The sequence below is a fragment of the Pieris napi genome, chromosome 3 (genome assembly GCF_905475465.1).
Source record: "Pieris napi chromosome 3, ilPieNapi1.2, whole genome shotgun sequence".
NCBI classification, from domain to species: domain Eukaryota; kingdom Metazoa; phylum Arthropoda; class Insecta; order Lepidoptera; family Pieridae; genus Pieris; species Pieris napi.
The window spans coordinates 3,246,933-3,267,433 of record NC_062236.1 but is presented as its reverse complement, the minus strand read 5'-3'; the positions used below and the strand labels follow the sequence as shown (position 1 = coordinate 3,267,433).

The window sequence follows — 20,501 nt, the reverse complement described above, 5'->3', positions numbered from 1 at the left end:
AAAGAGGCTGTGGAACTGGCACTGGCATTGGAGGCGGCTGAACGGCACGCAGAGGTCAGTGGATCCACACGGGCATCGGTGAATGAGGCATCAGGAACAACAGGCGGTCAGGTGAGCGAGGGCTTGCATTACGCGCGTGGCGGTGGCCGTGTGGGCAGCCAACAGCCGCGCACGACCTACATACCGAGCGCCAAGGGCGCTGGTGTTGCTGTGCGTTCAGCAGGTGGAAGCGCGGGGACTTCAGGTTCTGGTGTTTCATGCTGGCGCTGTGGCAAGGCGCACACAGCGGATAAGTGTCGTTTTAAGCAATACAATTGTGATGAGTGTGGCCGACGGGGTCATTTAAAAGTGATGTGCAAACAAGTGCGTGGTAGTGATAGTCGACAGAACTTTGTGTCGGACGAATCTGATGTTGAGTTATTTAATTTGAAGTTGAGCAGTCAGGGTAACGAACCTTATTTTATAAAGGTTTTTATAGACAGTAATTTAATTCGATGCGAAGTAGACACGGGAAGTCGTATATCAGCAATAAGTGAAGAAATGTATAATAGATTTTTTTGTCATAAAGTAATTATAAGGGATGGCATAATCTTACGTTCTTATTCAGGTACTCAGATCGAGTCTTTGGGTTACATTGAGGTAAATGTACGTTTGGGCGACGTGGAAGTTAAATCATTACGTTTATATATTATAAAAGAAGGTGCTAGACCTTTAATAGGACGAGAATGGTTACGTGCGTTGAATATTAAAGAAATTTATCTTAATGAAATAGCGGAAGATTCTTTTGTGAATAGATTAAGCAAGGAATTTCCAGAAGTTTTTTGTAATAAGTTGGGCACATGTAAGAAAACTATTCAATTACAACTTTGCGATAACGAACCGGTTTATGTGCGAGCGAGACCGGTGCCACTAGCACTTCGCGCGCGAGTTGAGAACGAGCTAGCGCGTCTTGAGGCAGACGGATCCATTTATCGGGTGGAGTACTCTGATTTTGGGACCCCAATCGTACCAGTAGTTAAAAAAAATGGGGAGATACGTATTTGTGGGGACTATAAAATTACTGTGAATCCCAAATTAAAAAGAGATTTTTATCCATTACCACGAATTGATGAATTATTTGCTAATTTAAGAGGGGGGGAGCAGTTTACGAAAATAGATTTAACGCACGCGTACGAGCAGTGTCTTTTATCTGAGGAATCACAGCCGGTCACGGCCATTACTACCCATATGGGTACTTTTGCTTATCGTCGTACTCCTTATGGTTTATCATGTATACCGGAAAAATTTCAAAAATTAATGGAAGAAACGTTGCGTGGAGTGAGCGGCTGTGTCGTTTTTTTTAGACGATATTTGTGTGACAGGCTCGAATAGAACTGAACACATAACTAATCTTAAGGCTGTACTCGAACGTTTGCGTAGTATGGGGCTAACTGTCAAATTATCTAAATGTAAATTTTTGCAAGATAGTGTTAAGTATCTTGGTTTTATTATAAATAAAGAGGGTTTGCAACCAGATCCTGATAAGTTACAAGCTATTAATAATGCACCCACGCCAAGTAATGTAACTCAATTAAAAAGTTTTTTAGGCATGTTAAATTATTATGGAAAATTTATTGTTAATTTAAGTACTCTTTTGCAACCGTTACATAATTTATTTAAAAAAAATTCTTCTTGGGACTGGAATTCGAAATGTGAGGAGGCGTTTGTAAAGGCAAAGCGATCACTCTTGAGTAAACGGGTTTTAGCGCACTATGAGGAAGGTCGAGAGTTAGTTTTGTCAGTGGATAGCAGCGCTTATGGGCTGGGTGCTGTGTTAGCGCACCGCTATCCGGGCGGGGTCGAGCGGCCCGTAAGCTGTGTTTCTCGCACGCTTAATGCGGCGGAACGCAGTTACAGTCAATTAGACAAGGAAGCGCTCGCTATTGTCTTTGGTGTTTTTAAACATCATCAATATTTGTTTGGAAGACGTTTTACATTGCGTACGGATCATCAACCGTTGACATATATTTTTGGCAGTAAGGGAGGTATTCCTCTGACTGCAGCAAGTCGGTTACAGAGATGGGCAGCACGTTTGGCTGCATATGATTTTACGATAGAATTTGTACGATCGGTAGATAACGGTCCAGCCGATGCTTTGTCGCGTTTGCCGCTTCCTCAAGAGGGTCGATTTGCAGATTTATTAGATTATCTTAATTTGGTTGCGGACTCTTCACCTATTTCTTATAAAGATATTGCCAGGGAAACTGAACAAGATAATTTTTTGTGTAAAATCAAACGGTATATTTTTTTTGGTTGGCCAAGCGATCCGAGTTGTGAAGGTGAAAAACCATATTTTGCTAGAAAACATGATTTTGCTGTTGAACAAGGTTGTATAATTTATAAATATAGAATTGTGGTTCCAACGAATTTACAAAAAAATATTTTGGATGAAATTCATGAGGGTCATTTGGGAATAAATAAAATGAAAAGTTTAGCTAGGAGCTATGTGTATTGGGCGACTTTAGATCGCGATATTGAGACTCTTTGTAGGAACTGTGGGGCGTGTCGGTCCGTGTTGGATGCGCCACCTCGAGCCCAAATTCACCCATGGGAGTTTCCTTTACATCCGTGGCATCGTTTGCATGCTGACTTTGCGGAATATGGGGGTAGGCGGTATCTTATTGTTGTTGATGCAAACACGAAATGGATAGAAGTATTTTTAATGGCTAATACCAGCGCGTCTTTTACAATTAGGGTTTTTAGAAATATTTTTGCAAGATTTGGTTTACCATCACAGCTGATAATGGTCCACCATTTTGTTCTTTTGAATTTGAGTCTTATTGTGTAAGTAATTGCATTAAACATACTACTTCGGCTCCTTATCGACCTCAGGGCAATGGAGCAGCGGAAAATGTAGTCAAAACCGTTAAAAAAACAATTAAAAGGGCAGTTTTTGAAGGCGAAAATATTGACGCAGCTCTCGATAAATTTCTTTTTAAATATCGCAACTGTGAGCATGCCACAACTGGCATTTCACCGGCCGTGGCGTTGCTAGGGCGTCGTTTACGTAGCCGTTTAGACGCAATACGACCGGACGTGGCCGCCACTGTTCGGGAAAAGCAAGAGCGGCAACTCGCGAAAATACCGCGTGCTCAGCGAGAGTTTGAAATTGGAGAAACAGTACTTGCAAGAGATTATAGGCAAGGAGGGGAGAAATGGGCTTCAGGAAAGGTGTGTAAAAGGACGGGCCCGGTTTCTTATAAAGTTGATTTGGGCAACGGTATTGAGTGGCGTAGACATGCAGACCAAATTATTTCAAATAAAAACAGATTTTCAATGTCGCGCACGAATACAGCGGTTGTCTCAGAGCAGGAGGGTAATGATGGGCTAGGGTCTGAGATGGTGGAGGTTACAACTGAAGAGAGTGATCCTAATAAAACTATCAACAAATCTGATGATCAAGCGTCTCAGGTGGAGCCTCAGTCAACACAGACCCTGTCCGAGTCACCGAGTTGCTCTCAGGAACTATCGGCTCGAGCATTGCGTGCTTTAAAGCGAGCTAAAAATAATAGTTGATAAGTTAAGTAAGTTTGTCATGATTAAAGATTTTATTTTGGTTTAGTTTATTAAGTACTAGGTTATGTAAATTTTGTAATATTTCTTGTATTCCTATTGTAGTGGTTTAAAATGTATTTCGTGGTTTGTAGGGGAAAGATGTAGCATCTATCGCCTACCTGCTATTACGAACATTAATAAATTAGTCTGTCTTCCGAGCCCGCCTTTTATTGACGTATCAGTTAAGGCCTTTTAGAATTTTTTAACCAAAACGAAGGTTGAAATACAAAATAAACCAGTACTTCATATAAAATAATGCCAACACTATTAGCATTCGTTACATGATTCTTCTTCCGTTCCGAAAGGAAATCTGTTTGTTTCAAATGAGCGGAACTTCCTTTTGAATGGAAACCTCAGTTATATTTCCTACCAAAACTTAGTTATGCTATGGTTCAAATAAGAACAGGGAAGACATTCTCACTCCCTTTTTTATATTGCATATTCTTTTGTTATTCTATTAAAGTCTAAAATTAACATATAATTAATAATAATATTTTCAAAGTAGTTGTCATAATTTAATCACCTTTCCAAACATATTACTACCAACAACAAATTATTCTGTCAAACGGCTTACTAATCGGAGCCAAGTGCATCATTTAACACGTATTATTTTCACATGGCCTAACACACGAAGCACTAATCTACAGCAGGATATATTCGTTCAAAGTCCCCTTGTCACTCAATTTGTGTGGGGGACGTCCTATTTTCGTACTGTCTGGACTACAGATTGCCCCCTACCGCTGACCAAAATAAAACTGAATGATCAACGCGTAAATTTTCTATTTTCATCATTTGTTTTAAGTGGTTGAACTGGAATGGAATTTTTGGTCCTGGTAGCGGTTTAATTATGGGTTTGTAGTGTATAAGTAGCGGTTTTAATAACGAAACTTTAATAATGGCTTATTTTTGAAAACCCTTTTAAAGTTAATATTTAAAAAAAAACTTTTAATGCCGGATCCAAAAAGTTTTTATAGATAGAAAGAAATATTCTATTAAAAAACTAGCTAGCATTTCCGTTCTTGTAAAAAAAAGAAACTTTACAAATAAAATAGACCGAAACAATTGATTTCCACTAAGGACGAATCTGATTCGGTCGCGGTCAATGATTCGGAACTGTGTTTGATATTTGTTCCCTTACCTTTGAGTTTTATTAATTTATCAATGATATTGTAGAACATTAAAATGCAGGAGATATGGAATTAAATAATTTGAGTCATTTTTGTATTTATATGTATATACAGTGTTTCAAGACTTGACTTGCGAGCTGTTGCAGGTTTAATTAGAGCACATACATGAAGCTAGGTGCAGAACAGGTAACAACCGAGTTTTCCTCAAACCCATTACCCCAAATGCCACGCCAATATTGTAATCAACCCTTCTCCTGTCAAATTAACACGGCAATAGAATCCATTATAGTCCATCGACCTTTTCAAATTATAAAGATAATAAATAGGCTTTTTAATGTTATTCTTTGGAGTTTATTGCTCTCAATTCTTATGAGCTAGATTTTCTCCCTTTCATTTGAATGATTGGCACAAAAGGTTCATTAAACTTATATGGTATTAAATTTATTAAAATATTGTAGCGAATCAGGCACACCGGTTTCACTGTTAATTTTTAACAAACAATATAGATATTTTTAGGCTGTGTGTAAAATATTTAGTGGATTAATGTGTAAATAAATTTTAAAATTAATTTAATGTATGTATGTCGTATTGTGTACATAAAAGGTTACATTCCACAACGGTGAAGAAAAACATCGTGAGGAAACCGGCTTGCCCAAAAAGTTGACGGCGTGTGTCAGGCACTGGAGGCTGATCAGTGATCACCACTTGCCTATTAGATTGAAAAATGATCATGAAACAGATTCAGAAATCTGGGGCCCAGACGTAATGAGGTTGTAGCGCCACTGATTTTTTTTTTAATATCCATTACTTCATATTACAATGACATTCTTTAGATAGCTTAAATTTTATGTCGGTTCGGTCACGTTCTTCTATTGTTATAAACGTGACGAAAATAATTATTACAGACATTGTTATTAACGTCACAAATAATTAGGATTACAGGCTTTTGCTTCATTGTGTATGAGTCCCAATGAATATTAAACTTAATAAATTATAGCCAGACTTACCTTATTCATAAAAACAAAATCACTTTAACACTGCTTAAACTTAAGTACTCGTTCGCCTCCTGACTAATTGCGCTGTAATGAAAAGGGACAGATGAAAATTTTACTTTCAATAGTTCATGTTGATGTAGTTTTTATGAATATGGGGGATAAATAAAAACAGTTTTGCCACGTAATACTCAAGTACAATAAACTAAATTACAGAATGACAAAACTCAACGGAAGTAAGTCTCTATTGTGAAATGTAAATTGTCATTATTTTTAATATCCGTACATAGACATTTATATCTAGCTTTTAAATGAAACTGCTTAAACGGATATGCGAATGTATTAAAATTTTTACATAACTTCTCGTTTCTAGTGCTTAGCGGGACTGTGTCAGTGAAAGATTAAGGGCATATGAATAGAAAATAAAATACAAAACCAATTATTATATTATATTATATTATATTATATTATATTATATTATATTATATTATATTATATTATATTATATTATATTATATTATATTATATTATATTATATTATATTATATTATATTATATTATATTATATTATATTATATTATATTATATTATATTATATTATATTATATTATATTATATTATATTATATTATATTATATTATATTATATTATATTATATTATATTATATTATATTATATTATATTATATTATATTATATTATATTATATTATAATTAAACCAATGTCATGTCATGATCTTCTTTTTATGGAATATTCAGTGTAAAGTTTTAGCTACATTTGTATAGATGTATCATTATCACGGTATTATAAAGATGGAAGATATATTTTTGTATAGTTGTAACGAACAGACTATTATATCACTAGAATACGATAATGTACGCTTTATTAATTTCCAAAATATTAATAATAAACCGGGACTAGTTTAATTTCTATTAATAATGCCATCTAACATCGCATTATTAAGATTTAATTCTATCAATAATTTTTGTCATCGATTAAAATATTGAATGTTACCACAATTTAAATCCTTTTTTTTACCACTTTTTAATCCATCATATTTCTCGCGACGTACATTAATGTCATTTGTACCCATTGGCTTGACACTAGAATTACCAATAATATCTTTTGATTGATCTTCTTTGTATTTTAATACCGTTATTATCGTCATTTAAATTCTATTTTATATTGCAACTGAATAGTAAATAATGACAGAAATATAAACGAACAAATTATAGTGAACTGTAACACAAGAACTGTTTTTCTAATATCGTATGTCGAAGATAGTAATAATAAGCTTTTGTGCTTTGTGTTAGGCAGTTTTACAGTGCACAAAATGTTAACTATTTTTTTCAGCTCTGCCGTAATAGTCATAGAGACTCGTTGACTTTAGCACTGGATAAAAGTATTCATATTTATGGCACAGCTCTCTTAGTTAAAATAAACATCAACTAAAATAACTTACGAATATTATTCTATGTTTATTGAACTATAATTTCTTGTCGCACGTCATAATATTTGCTTAACTATCATTTATAAAATTTATGTCCGACAAAACTTTCTGTCTCTAATTTTCATAACTTTAATTTCTAATGTCACAAGTTCAAGGTTTTGCTTAGAAACTACCGTTTAATAATAGAGTATAATTTTAAAATAGATTGTAATTCGTCAAAGTTTTCAACCTACCTATTAAATGTAAAGGGTCATACGAAATATAATTTTTGATAAGAATGTTTAATTTTATCCGATATTTATAATAAACTATCGCAGCTATGGCTAATTCTTTTTTTAGTACCATATACTCCTGATATTAATCCAGATACTTTTAATAATGTTAGACAAGCATTATCAAAGCTTCAAACGATATCAAAATATTTCTGCATAAGCTTTGTTATCTTTCCTGTAAATCAAATAAACAAAGGAATCTGATCCAACCACATATGATGTTCATAACCACAAAACCGCTTATCAAATGACATAATAAATATAAAAAAGAAAGTATCACCTCTTGTATATAAATAAATTTGTGTAATAAATACTTAGCGATTCATTAAACTCGCAAGAACGTCGGGTGACGACAGTGGGCGTCAGTATGTCGCTGCGAATTCCCAACTCGTCCAATCCACAAGATAATCACGTTTCTTTTCACGTGTCACGTGGATACGTAAGCACCTTAAAGCATTCACCCTGAAAATCTAATACGTATTACAGCTTAGAATTGTTAGTTTATACTCTATACTTAGTACGATTATAGTGTATAATTAACAGCCAAGTCGCGTGAGCTTTATCACATTGAACACGTATCACAAAGAACGGACGTTCGCTAAAATATCCTCTTGAGCTTGGTTATGTACCGTGACGTTATGATAAAAATAAATAAAATAATAACTGTTCATTCGTTATAATTGCATATGCTCCACAATTGTTAGATTTGGGGACGCTTTTAAGTAAAAATAACTGTAACAGGATTCGCAGCTCCACCATAACAAGCTTAATACTATACATAGTACTCACTATATTATTTTTTTACAGATTGTACTGTCTTTCTCGATTAATATAACCATCCAAGCAAACAAAACAAAAAAATATCAATTCGAAACTACAATACCCGGGAAAAAGCCTAAATAAACTTTACTGATTTATAATTAGTTCTTATAGAACTAATTCAATGTTAAATAGATTGCAACCTCCAAGATATTTTAAAAATCACCTATAATACAATAAAATGATTCTACTGTCGAAAGATTACGCTAAATTGCACTTAAAAAGGATACGCTTTTGTTATCATAGTACTTCAACACAATGAAAACAAATTTCGTCATAAATATGTTGTTGGATTTGAAGAGAAAGTCGGCACTTACGTTCTTAGATTACATAGTGATATTGTGATACTCATAATAGTGGTATTGTTTCCTTGGCTACAAACAATAATCGACCACAATGCCCACACCAAGCTATTTTAGTTTTACGATACCATTCTGCTTTCTGTAACTGTTTAACGTGTTTTTTAATTTTTCTTACGTCCATCGCATCTGTTTTTAGGAATTACGAAATATCTCAGTTTCTTGGTAACCATAATTTAAGCCAATTTAAGAATCGAGGTTTCCGATTTCCTCCGTAGGAACTCGTTGGTTTCAAATTCACCGTATCTGTACCTTCGGGGAATGAATTTATTGCCAAAGACTTAAACCGCTGCTCGGTTCTAACACGTACTTTATAACTAGATCTAAACGTGAGGTTTTCACTATTAGTACATTAAATATGGACAAGCTAATTTAGCGTTAGAATGCCATGCGACTTCTTCGATACAATGACGCTTTCTTAATCTCTAAAATCTCATGTCATCGACAACTGTATTCTTTTTTTACCCCCCATTTCTTGGCCTGCACGGTTTATGTTGTTTGCGTCAACCATGTACGTAGGTGTTTCACGTACATTCAAATCATGTGCAATTGCTAATGCTAAACCATTTTCTATATTAATCTTGTTAATTCTTTTCCATCCGATAAGTAATTCTTGAGATATTTTCACAGTTTTTCTTTTTTTTTAATATTTTTCATTTTATATCAAATATCAACCATTTTCCAATATAGTTGTTGGAAATTAATTCGATTATTCTTCAAATCATCATTTCAAAAATATGCCGAGTAACAGAAGTCGACAATCGTACTCATTTTATCACGTGTGATGTTCATTAACCGCGTTGATTACAAAAATCTTGTAACGTTCTTAGTTTGAAAAAAATATGTGGAACGCTTTGTAGTAGACAAACTGTGTTTATTATATTCTAAAAAAAGTTTGCATATCACAATGTTAGAAAGCTGAACAAATGCAGCGGCCTCTACACGAGATTAAAATGTCAGCCAAGATTGTGTAATTGTTAATATCAGTCATTCTAAGCCAATATTAATTTATTAACAAAGTCTTATTTCTTTGTAGCTGCTAGAAACGGCAATCATGTATTCGATTAATATGAAACTTCAATTATGTATTTCGATTCCGATGGAGATAGTATTTAATGACATAATTGTCAAGTTTTATTGTGGGTTTTATTATGAACAACTATGGGTTTATTTAGGTTTTAAATGTAATAAGCTCTAACATCTTCTATTTCTATAGTGTTCGGTATAATTTATATATATAAAAAGCTCGCATCACGATGTTTGGGGTAGTAATCCTATACCATAACAGAAACCAATTTCCATGAAGTTTAGTAGGAGTATAGGTAAAGTATATGTCATATCACAAGTCGGTTAGGGTGACCCTACAATTTATAAAAAAATTGTTTTCGAAAAGGGATTTACAACATTACACTACGACCGAATTAATGCGCAATATAAAAAATATCAACTGCTCTTCGGTTTTTAAAAATTTCATAGCCTTTTTTAAGATTCTAAGCAACATTATTGCTATCACAATAGAGAAAATGAAGTATTACACATTTGATTATATACCCACTCGAATTCATCGATGATGAAAAAGCTCTTTCATTGATTGATGGAAAATGATATGCGGACGGATACGGATTGCTTTTCCATGTTACAATATTTTCCTTTTATTGTATTTTTTACTTTGTTACGATGTTATTGTGCAAAGATATATATATATATATATATATATCTATCATATTTCATCATTTTCGATATAGATATATTTATATATACATATATCGAGCAAACAATATCAGCTTGTTTATCTTACAATTTTGCAAGCATTCTAGTAGTAGTAGCCGAGAATCAAACAGACAAAACTGAAATTAATAATATTAATGAATTAATATGTTCTTAGTATTGTCTTTTATTGACATAACATTTAATAAAACAATTTTAACATTGAAACAATAAAAAATTGAAACGTCGGTTAAATTTAAAATTATGTAAATACATAACTTCAATCCGGTATTTTTTTTTATTAATATGCTCTGTTTCCTGTTTCCTCACATCAACACCAACTACGCAAAGATCTCAGTTTTGTATAGCGCGGCCCGGACATACAACGACCACTATTTAAGCCTCGACTTGTTTAAGCTATCGCGAACGTAAAAGGAGTATTAAGAATATCCATTGCGCTAAATAACCTGCATCATGGGCACACCCCACATACACACACTCACGTACATACCCTGACATACACGCCATCCCACAACACAGCCGAATTAGGTATTACATATAAGTTAAATATATTTAATCTAATTTTATTGATTTTTCCTTCATAAGTTTCGTTCCTCGGACCTTTTTGTATATACTATGTATTCCATCTTTGCCTATAGTTTTAGTATATTTTTTTGTTATATATAATTTAAGTCAGCTAGTACGAAATAAATAAATACGGAAATGCTTTAAGTCGTCGCCCGAATATCCTATTATCTTTTATACATTTCTAGCATTCTTCTTCGTTAGTTGTAGTCTCTTTGTTAACATACGTTACAACTATAATTACAATTATGGCTCATAAACCCTGTTTAATTACTCTAGTTTTGGAAAAATCCTAAGAACCGTTACATACGTACACTTACGATTAAACAAACGGAACGTTTTTAATAACTTTTCATATAGAAATATAAATTGCGTAAGTCATCTAAATCTACGTAAACAGACCAGTTATTTATTACCTTTATAAATAAGTCTGGCAACAAAGTTAATTTGATAATATTTTTACAGGACAACATCGCCCCCTGGAGAGCCTTTAGTCCGTGCCCCAGTAGGCAAGCCTCGATGCCCCCCTGCCATTTCCCGCCTGCGAGTAGAAAAAGTTGAGGGCGGCTTAGCAGTCGCCGGCGTAGTCGTGGCTGCCAACTGTCAAATTGTCCTCCCAATATTTGGGTTCCTGTTTATGCTTGTAGGCTGTGTGCTCACAGGTAAATAGAACTAAAGCATAGATTACAAAATGGTGGAAGGGTCTTTATTCATGCATTATTATTACAAAATCTATTAAGTTTTTATGGTTGTTAAACTACGCAGAACACTATACTTGTGGAATCCTTGCGGTACCTATATTACTACTACATATTTACTCCTTATTCATGATATAAGTAAACTGTACCGTATTGATGAATTATTATCAAAGTTTATTTAGATCAAGAAAAAAAATGTCATCTAAAGTTTTTTTTACAATATGGAACATTACGATCTCTAGAAGGAAGACTAATAAGTAATTGTAGTCTAACCAAATTTACTAATTATAATAATTATATAGTTGATATTTAACATAAGAAAGTGTCCAATAACACTATCTATTAAGAGATAGACACTCAGTTCTTGTATTCCGTGTTTCCACTTACCAATGTCTTTCACTCATCTAAAGTAAGTCTATTGGATATAATATTTAAAAAAATATCCTAGACTTTGACTAATGGTAGCTATTAGTACAAAAACATTCCAAACCATGACCTAAAATTATATGTATAATTGGCTCTCGACTTTAACCTCAGATAATATCAACTCTGCCAAAAGTTCCAAGTCAAACCGCAAATTGTGATTTTGATTAACTTATTCCACCTACAAGAGTCGTGCAATGCCCCGTTCAAATTTTAAATAAAGTATAAACATAGTAATAATTATATAACAAACAAAACTTTGTTTGCTTAAAGTTTGGAAATAATTTAAGTTTACTCTTAGTAAAGTCATTCGTACACCAAGTAATTTTCTCTATACACATTTTTAAATATTTCTATTATTTCATTGTAAAATTGTAAAATATAACTAAGTAGCAGAGACATATCTGTTCTACTGATATTTTTATTAGTTGTTGATAAAAACCAGCCTGATTTAACTTATAAATTCACTGGTAAATAAGGTTTCGTCGGGGCCCGGGGCACGGTCGGGCTGACAAAACTTTGCGCTGTCTAAACAGAATCTGTTTCGGTGAAAATAGTACATATGTATTACGTGAATGTACCCGTTATTGAACGATCTTCATGTAGAAAAGATATTATAAAGTTCTGCTTACTTATTTCCAGCCGCATCATACCGTGGTTGTGGTGAGAATGAAGAACCAGACCATTACGCCGCTCGCATCGCTTTCACTGGAAACTCTCGCGTGCTGGGCCCAGTATGCATCGTTGCTGGGGCTCTTATGACCATAGCTGGTTAGTACAATTCGAATTAGGGTCCTTCAAACGAGCGTACCGATTCTTAAAATGCCGGCAACGCAATTGCGAGCCATCTGGCAATGTGAGTGTCTATGGGCGGTGGTATCACTTTTCGTTAATATAATAAATAAAATCAAAAGAGACATTACAATTGTTTGCCGAGTGATTTTATTACATTAAATTTTCTTTAAGATTATTACAAATAAATTTATTGAAACTCTATTTAGTTAGGTAACAGTAGTTTAATTGTAGCCAACATTGAATTATTACTAACGTGTGCTGGAAAACAATTATACCGCTTCGATGGACTATCTTAGATTTTAATCACCCCTACTCTAATCATTATAAACGCCAATCTATTCTGTTGGAATAAGCAATGGAATAAACATAAACATAACATTTGTTAGTAACGAAACACACACACAAAATAATGATAATAATCAAAAAAGAAATATAATAATAATAAACATAAAAAATATAAGGAATAAGGTACATTTTAGTGTGTAATGTGTGTGTGTGTGTTGTGGTTGTAACTGGCCTTGGCTCAGCATTATGCTCTGAAGCAGACAAGTTTCACAGCGCTGGTCATTCTACCAGAGACCAAAACAGTTAGTTTGCGACTCAGACTCAAAAAAGAAAAATAATTTTATAATAATAATAGTAAAAATTAACACTGTAATTAATGAAGTCTAGGAAGATTTGTGTGTAAAAGTATATAGTAAATAAAAAATAAGTATAATTGTTACTAAAACTACTATAATAAACTGTAGATAAATAAATATTTTTGGGCGGATTAAAAACAAGATTTCGTGGGATTTTGGTTAAGTAGATGTACTTTATAACTGCGACGAAAATTAACTTACTTTTTTCCTATAGATCCTACGAATTATAGCCATATATGTTGCAGGTGATACATTAAAAGGTTTTAAGAAGCTAAAAATATCGGATTACAACTATAATATTTATAAATACAATTTGCGTAAAGCACGGCCACCTACACGGCATATTATGTCAGATTATAGCGGTCTTAGTTATTCGTTCTATGTTAAAATGAAATGAATATATAAATCACGTAGCATTCTTCCGGGTCATTTTGGCATACAGCCAAACGTTCACATGACCCTTAAGGTCTTCGTTACTTTCAATATGCGATCAATATCAGAAACTGTTTATTTTGTATCAAGGACCTCCAACGCATTGATAACAATCTTCTTCAGATTTATACCAGAAAGTTTAACTTCTATATTCATATTATAAAAGAAAATACTTAGACAATCTAATAATACTCCTCCGAAAAGGCTCGCCTTATTCTTATGAATTTTTATATGCATATTCAGTAAGTGTGAGAATAGCCTACTATATACATTTAAAACCCCTAACTCCTAAGAGATAAGGGGTCTACCCCAAATTTTTTATTTTTTTATTTTTAGACAATTTCTTTTGTTTTTATTTTTTTATGATACAGCATACAAACCCTAATTTTCACCACTCTACGATTAACCCCTATTTTTTATTATTGTAGATAGTTATTTTTATTTAACTAAAAAAATGTTTCTTAGAAACAATATACATGGCAAAACAACGTTTGCCGGCTCAGCTAGTTAATTTATAAAATATACGAAACAGAAAACATAATTAGCAAAATAATAATATACTAATAGCGGTGGCCTAAGGTAGTAGTGATTGATTGGTGTTAAAATTGTCCTCATTAAATACAACACAAACTACGCCGACTCCACTTTTTTCAGCGTATTTTTTTTTTTAATATATTTTATATGTGAAACAAATATTTGTGTAAATATCTGTAATTTATTGGTCCTTTTTGGTTCCAGGTATTGTGCTATGTGTGTTAATGCGATCGGCACAAAAACGTCAGCGTCGGTTGGCCTTCCACTGCCCCATTCACGGGGATTTCTACCCCTTAAGTCCACAGAATAGTAGGAAATATACACGTAAGTAAACAAATATCTTATCTTCATACATCATTATTAAAAACTGCGAAATCAAACAAAATCGACTACGCTCTATGGTAAATTCTATGGTTTCAAGTGTTATCAACAGCAAACATAATCGAATTTCAAATAACGGTAATTCAATCAATTTTTTTTAACTTTGTCTAGTTTATGTCGAAGAAGCTTTTTTCGCTAAATCCGTTTTACATTTGTATATTGTATTCGATTTTTTTTTTCAAGTTTTTCAGCAAACACATTTTTTCATATAATAAATAAATAAAATAAAAATAAAAAGCCTTTTATTTCTTGCTTTCTATAAGTATTACAATTTCATAACATACTTAATTTAATGTTTTTTTTTTGCAAGAACCCTCTCCATGAAAGGTAAAGGCCTCCTCCAGAGAAGACCAGTATTCTCTGTTCTCTGCCGCTCGTAACCAATGAGTGCCTGCCACTTTTGTGATGTCGTCTACCCAGCGTGCATTTGGTCTTCCTCTCTTTCTTTGTCCTAGTGGGCCTGTCCATTGTGTTGTCTCTCTTGTCCATCTATTATCGCTTAGCCTCGCTACGTGACCCGCCCATCGCCATTTGAGCTTTTGTGAGTAGTTGAGGGCGTCAATGGCTTGAGTTTTCTGTCTTATATGAGTGTGGCGGATCTTTTGGATTTTCCTTATTTTCAGAATGCTCCTCTCCATACTCCTTTGGCTGGATATAATTTTATTTTTTACTTTTCTAGTAAATTTCCAAGTTTGGCAGGCGTATGTTAATGAGGGCAGTAGGCAGGTGTTCATAACTTTCGTTTTCATTCGTATAGTCATTTTACTTTTGAGTATTTCTTTGAAGCTCCAGAACTTTTTCCATGTGATGTTGATTCTTCTCTCTACTTCTTGTTCGTTATTTTTTTGGCTAAATGAAATTTGCTTTCCCAGGTAAATGTAGGCGTTTACATATGTTAGGGGTGAGTTTTCCAGGTATATTGGTCTTTCAGTATGGTTCGTCATGACGTTAGTTTTTGTTAGGTTGATTTCCAAGCCCACTTTACGACTTTCTTCGTGTAGAGCGTTAATCATTCCTTGTAGTTGGTTTGTATTTTCTGAGAGCAGGACTATATCGTCAGCAAATCTTAAATGACTCAAGTAACGTCCTTTTATATTTATGCCAACTTTTTCCCAAGCTAGTTTACCAATGATGGCCTGTAGCACCGCTATGAAGATAGTTGGCGAGAGTGGGTCTCCCTGCCGTACACCTCTGCTTATTTGTATGGGTGGTCCTGTAGTCTCTAGCTTGACTCTGCTAGTACTGTTATCATAGATATTTTTTATGACTTTTATGTAGTCTAGTGGTACTTCTTGAGAGAGTAGCGTATCCCAAATTGATGAATGGAACAGAGAGTCAAACGCTTTTTGGTAATCGATAAAGGCAATATAGAGTGGTCTTTTGAACTCTTGGTTTTTCATATAACAAATGAATATTTATAGAACCTGACCTTTACATAGTATATCTGTATGTTACAGGAAGCCCCACCGGTCTTTGGCGTTTCCTTCGCGGCTGGCTTGGTATGGTGGAGGAGAGTGCAACACCTCGCTGCCCCCGTTCCGTAGAGCCTGCTTCACCAGCAAGAGCTGATGCCCCATGCCCCCCACCTTTACCCTTCCTAGTACCTAGCGACTCTGTTGTGTAAGTTAAGATTTAATCAGCCTATCCTAGATAGTACAACATTCATGCCAATTAGTCTTTCAAGTTCTATAACGCCAAATTTTCATGTTCTTTGATGTTCTTTTTAAGGACATAGACATAACACTTATTACTAACAAAACACACACAGAGAAACACACAAAATAACAATAATCAAAAAAATATAAAAAACATGAAAGATAACATTTTTTTTTCTTATAAAGAACAAGGTACGTTGTAAGTGTGTAATGCGTGTGTGTTGTGGTTGGAATTTGCCCTGGCTCAGCATTATGCTGAGGAGCAGACTGTTCCTCAGCGCTGGTTCCGTGCCACCACAGCAGCTAGTTTGCGCCTAAGGCGTGACTTTGTACCTACCAATACGAAAAAAATCCAAAATTCCAAATCGTCTAACTCAGTTACTGGGTATTGATTGCATAAATTAATTACTTTTATGTTATTTACAGAGGAATGGCATCCATTCTCGGAGCACCGCTCAGTCCCGAACAAACTTTCGGTTCAATAAAATCGTTGGCCATCTCGAGAGAAGTTGCCAGTTTTCCACTTTCGCGCTCACCGACACCTCCCCCATTAAGGTAATTAAATAAAATTAGGACTAACAGTTCAATGGTTAATACAACCGCGCATTCAGATTAACGTTAGTATGTAGTTACCAAAAGAATTAAAAGATCTTCCGACTAGAGTCTTTAAAAAGAAAGCGACTTGGTGTATTATTTTTGGAAAAAAAATGTACTTTAAATTAATGATTATTTGCGTGAGATTTGATTTCAATTTAATAAAGTAAGATATGATATGTATGATACAAATAATGTAAAATGTATAATTCCTTTAAGACAAATTTGCGCGCCATTGTGTTTGGCAGAATATGCGAACTTACGATTGTACATTTTTGTACCATATTCTTGCAATAAATAAATTATTATTATTGAATTGAATTCTTTACTGATATATGTTTATTTAAAAATAAATTAATACGCTTATTTGTTTACAGTTGTCCACCATTCAAGGAAGAATCAAAGTTATGCGACATTCCCAATTCAGTGCCATCGCATTTCGATTGCGGGACCCCGATCTGCAACTACCGCGTCGTGGAATGCAAACTCACCACCACAGACGAAATACGCTCGAGCGATAAATACCCCAGTGTCCATAGTGATAAACAGAAACCGGCCACAGTTCGTATCACAATACCTGACGAAGGCAAAGGTTAACACGCGATAATATAGTGTTAGCAGTGAACAGACATCAAACGAGTGCATTCCAATACCATGCGGATTGTAAATGACTTTCAGTGTTAATTTTATTCGATCATTTGTATTTTGGTAAAGATTTATTTGTAATATTATGATGATACACGATCATTTGTGTAAAATAATATTCATATTAGTATAGTCAGTAATGTATGCTAAATAGTGAGAGGTTTTCGCTATATCTCCAGACATTATTCGATATAACTGGTTGGGATAAACATTATCATAATGTTACAAGTCGATGTTCACGAATAAGCTTTACATAACTGCTCAAACAATCACATCGGTCTTCCGCTAGCGCTCACTTACTACTCGCAGTATTTTCATTTAAATCTGTTATTAGGTTTCGATACCGTAAGAGGCTTCGCGCCGAGATTGATTTTTTATTGTGACATAGAATTGTGTTTATCGTAACATAACGAAATGAAGACCTTATTCTTAAAAACAAACTCAGTCTAATTGTGTTTATACAGATAGAAGCAAATGAAAGACCACTGTTGTTAAAACAGTGCAATAAGACTGATTTGATTTTATGAATAAGAGGAAAAGAATCTTCACTTGGATTATTTGCAATCTTAAATCAATCCTGCTGTGTGTCCAAAATCCCTTCCTTAGACAAAATCTATTTAAGCAAACGTGATCGTCTAACACTTGTCACGTGACTTCTACTAAAGAGCCACTTGAAACGGACATTAGGCTTGAGACCAAATCAATTTTCGACAGGCATGGTCTACTAATGCACAAACGAGGTATGAAAATGCCCGTTTAGCGTTAGTGGGACACGCTTGTTGAAAAGTTACTTTGTCTCAAGTCCATGAAATTGCCTTAAAGTACCACACCGTCGTATAATGCGTGTCAAGTCTGCAGAAATAGGCCTGTCTTTCTTTCTTTCTTTTGAAAGTGTTTATGCTATTTAAATTTCAGGTTATAATTTTTTTATGCATTTACGTGTAGATCGACATGAAGTGGATGAACAATTGTCACCATGTGTATATATTATTAAGATATGAATTTTGATGTATCTAGGTTTTCCTACGTTGTACAGACTTGATTTTTGTAGGATAATAATTAAATGGCTTCAAACTCTGATTAGTTATAAATAGGTACTCGTTATAAACTGATTAGGTTAGTTTAAAATATGTAACCACTCCTAAATCTAGTCCATAATACACATTAAAGTACCACGCCCTCTTATATTGTAGCAATAACAAAAACAGGACAAAAGTCTAAGAGTTAATTTTGGACGCGTTTCCAATGTCATTACGAAATACAAATATGCCATAATATAATGATACATTTTATATAATATTGTAATTTTTACATTGTACTTCGCAGAGTATATCATACAAACATCACGTCCATACAAACAGAACATCTTTCTTCTATAGTAACTTGAATTTTAATCAATACACTTAATCATTATATAATTTTAAAACATGAATATCAAGTTTAATAACTTGCTCGTAGATTGTTAACTCGATATGTAAGAATAGCCAATTTATTGAAATAGATTGTTTTTAATTTCTAGACATTCAATTGTTTTCCAGTACCATTTTCAAAGTTATCCCCAGATGTATTCTATTTGTAAGGTTGTGTTTTATATTCTCTATATTGGAAATTGTAAAATATAATCTATTTTATAATATTTTTATGCTAATTAGACATGTTTTGTTTGATACCAATCACATTAAATTATCAGATATATGTGAGTTTAGGTAATTCACTTTGTGAGAGTAGGAGCCAAAAGTGTTGCCAAATTATAAATTCATCACGTCCATAAAGAATAGAATGCGTTAGTTACATATTATGTAATCATGTTCAATCTTTCTGCTCACATAAAAAAATTAAGCAAACATTTATATCAGCAACATTTCTGTCCATGAAACATTATGAATATTTAATTGCCTCAACATGGAACAAGATACAATATTTTCGATTAACTTTTGTGATATTTTGTATGTTTAGTTATTTTTTTTAATTGAAAGAACCTAACACATTTTTAATGTGTAAATAATTATTTTTACCTATATTTTTTGCTCATATTACAGAAATGTGGCTTAAATAAATAATTACATACACTTAAGGTGTATGTGGTAACACATTAAAAATAAGTCCTATTTAAATACTAATTAGGTACATTAATGTTTATGTGATGACGGCATTTATTGGCCAATTGATTTTGAAATTATAGGACGAGTAATTTTTATAATTCGTAGTTAAGTACCATGCCTAAGTAATGTTAAGTAAGTAAGTGTATTTAATATGAATGAAATGAAAAATACAATTTTGATTTTAAAAGGCTTTTTTATTGGACAAGATACAGGTTGAACAAGATAAACCTTCAAAACATCAAAACAATATTCAGAATATATGTTGTAAAAAAAACTAATATTTTCAAAGGAGTCGATTTTCCAGTTCTAATTTGTACAGTTTGTAAAGTTTAATATAGGAATTCTATTTGAAATTTTGAATGATACATGTTCAGACTTCCGCATGTAAAAGCACTTTATATTAAAGCGTCCCTAATTTTAATCAATCATCATTTTTTACTTATTGAACTAGCTGAAATTGATAGTAACATAAAATTACAATAATAAACAAAATTTAAAGAGGAAAAATAAAAATACCTAAAAATAGAAGGTACATGATTTTTGATGGATATATAGAAACGCAGACAAAGAGTTAAATTTAAACTTTTATCTGCTAAAATTACACAGTTTGTCTCTACTCCTCCCTTCGCAGACACTCTCCTTAAAGCCATAGCCAGCATCGGAATACTTTAGTTTGACATATCGAACGACGTTTAG

The 20,501-nt window shown here is 33.4% G+C and overlaps 1 protein-coding gene across 2 annotated transcripts in view; it reads left to right on the top strand.

Moving 5' to 3' along the window:
• The window catches only part of LOC125063744, a 52,508-nt gene extending 32,516 nt beyond the window's left edge, over positions 1–19,992 (top strand). For both annotated transcript variants that reach the window (XM_047670339.1, XM_047670340.1), the window contains exons 2-7: positions 11,371–11,567; positions 12,669–12,797; positions 14,633–14,752; positions 16,267–16,429; positions 16,891–17,019; positions 17,436–19,992. In XM_047670339.1, coding sequence (XP_047526295.1) covers positions 11,371–11,567; positions 12,669–12,797; positions 14,633–14,752; positions 16,267–16,429; positions 16,891–17,019; positions 17,436–17,655 — 958 coding nt within the window. In that variant the 3' untranslated portion in view covers positions 17,656–19,992. The remainder of the gene's footprint in view (positions 1–11,370; positions 11,568–12,668; positions 12,798–14,632; positions 14,753–16,266; positions 16,430–16,890; positions 17,020–17,435) is intronic.
• Positions 19,993–20,501: the final 509 nt, after the last annotated feature.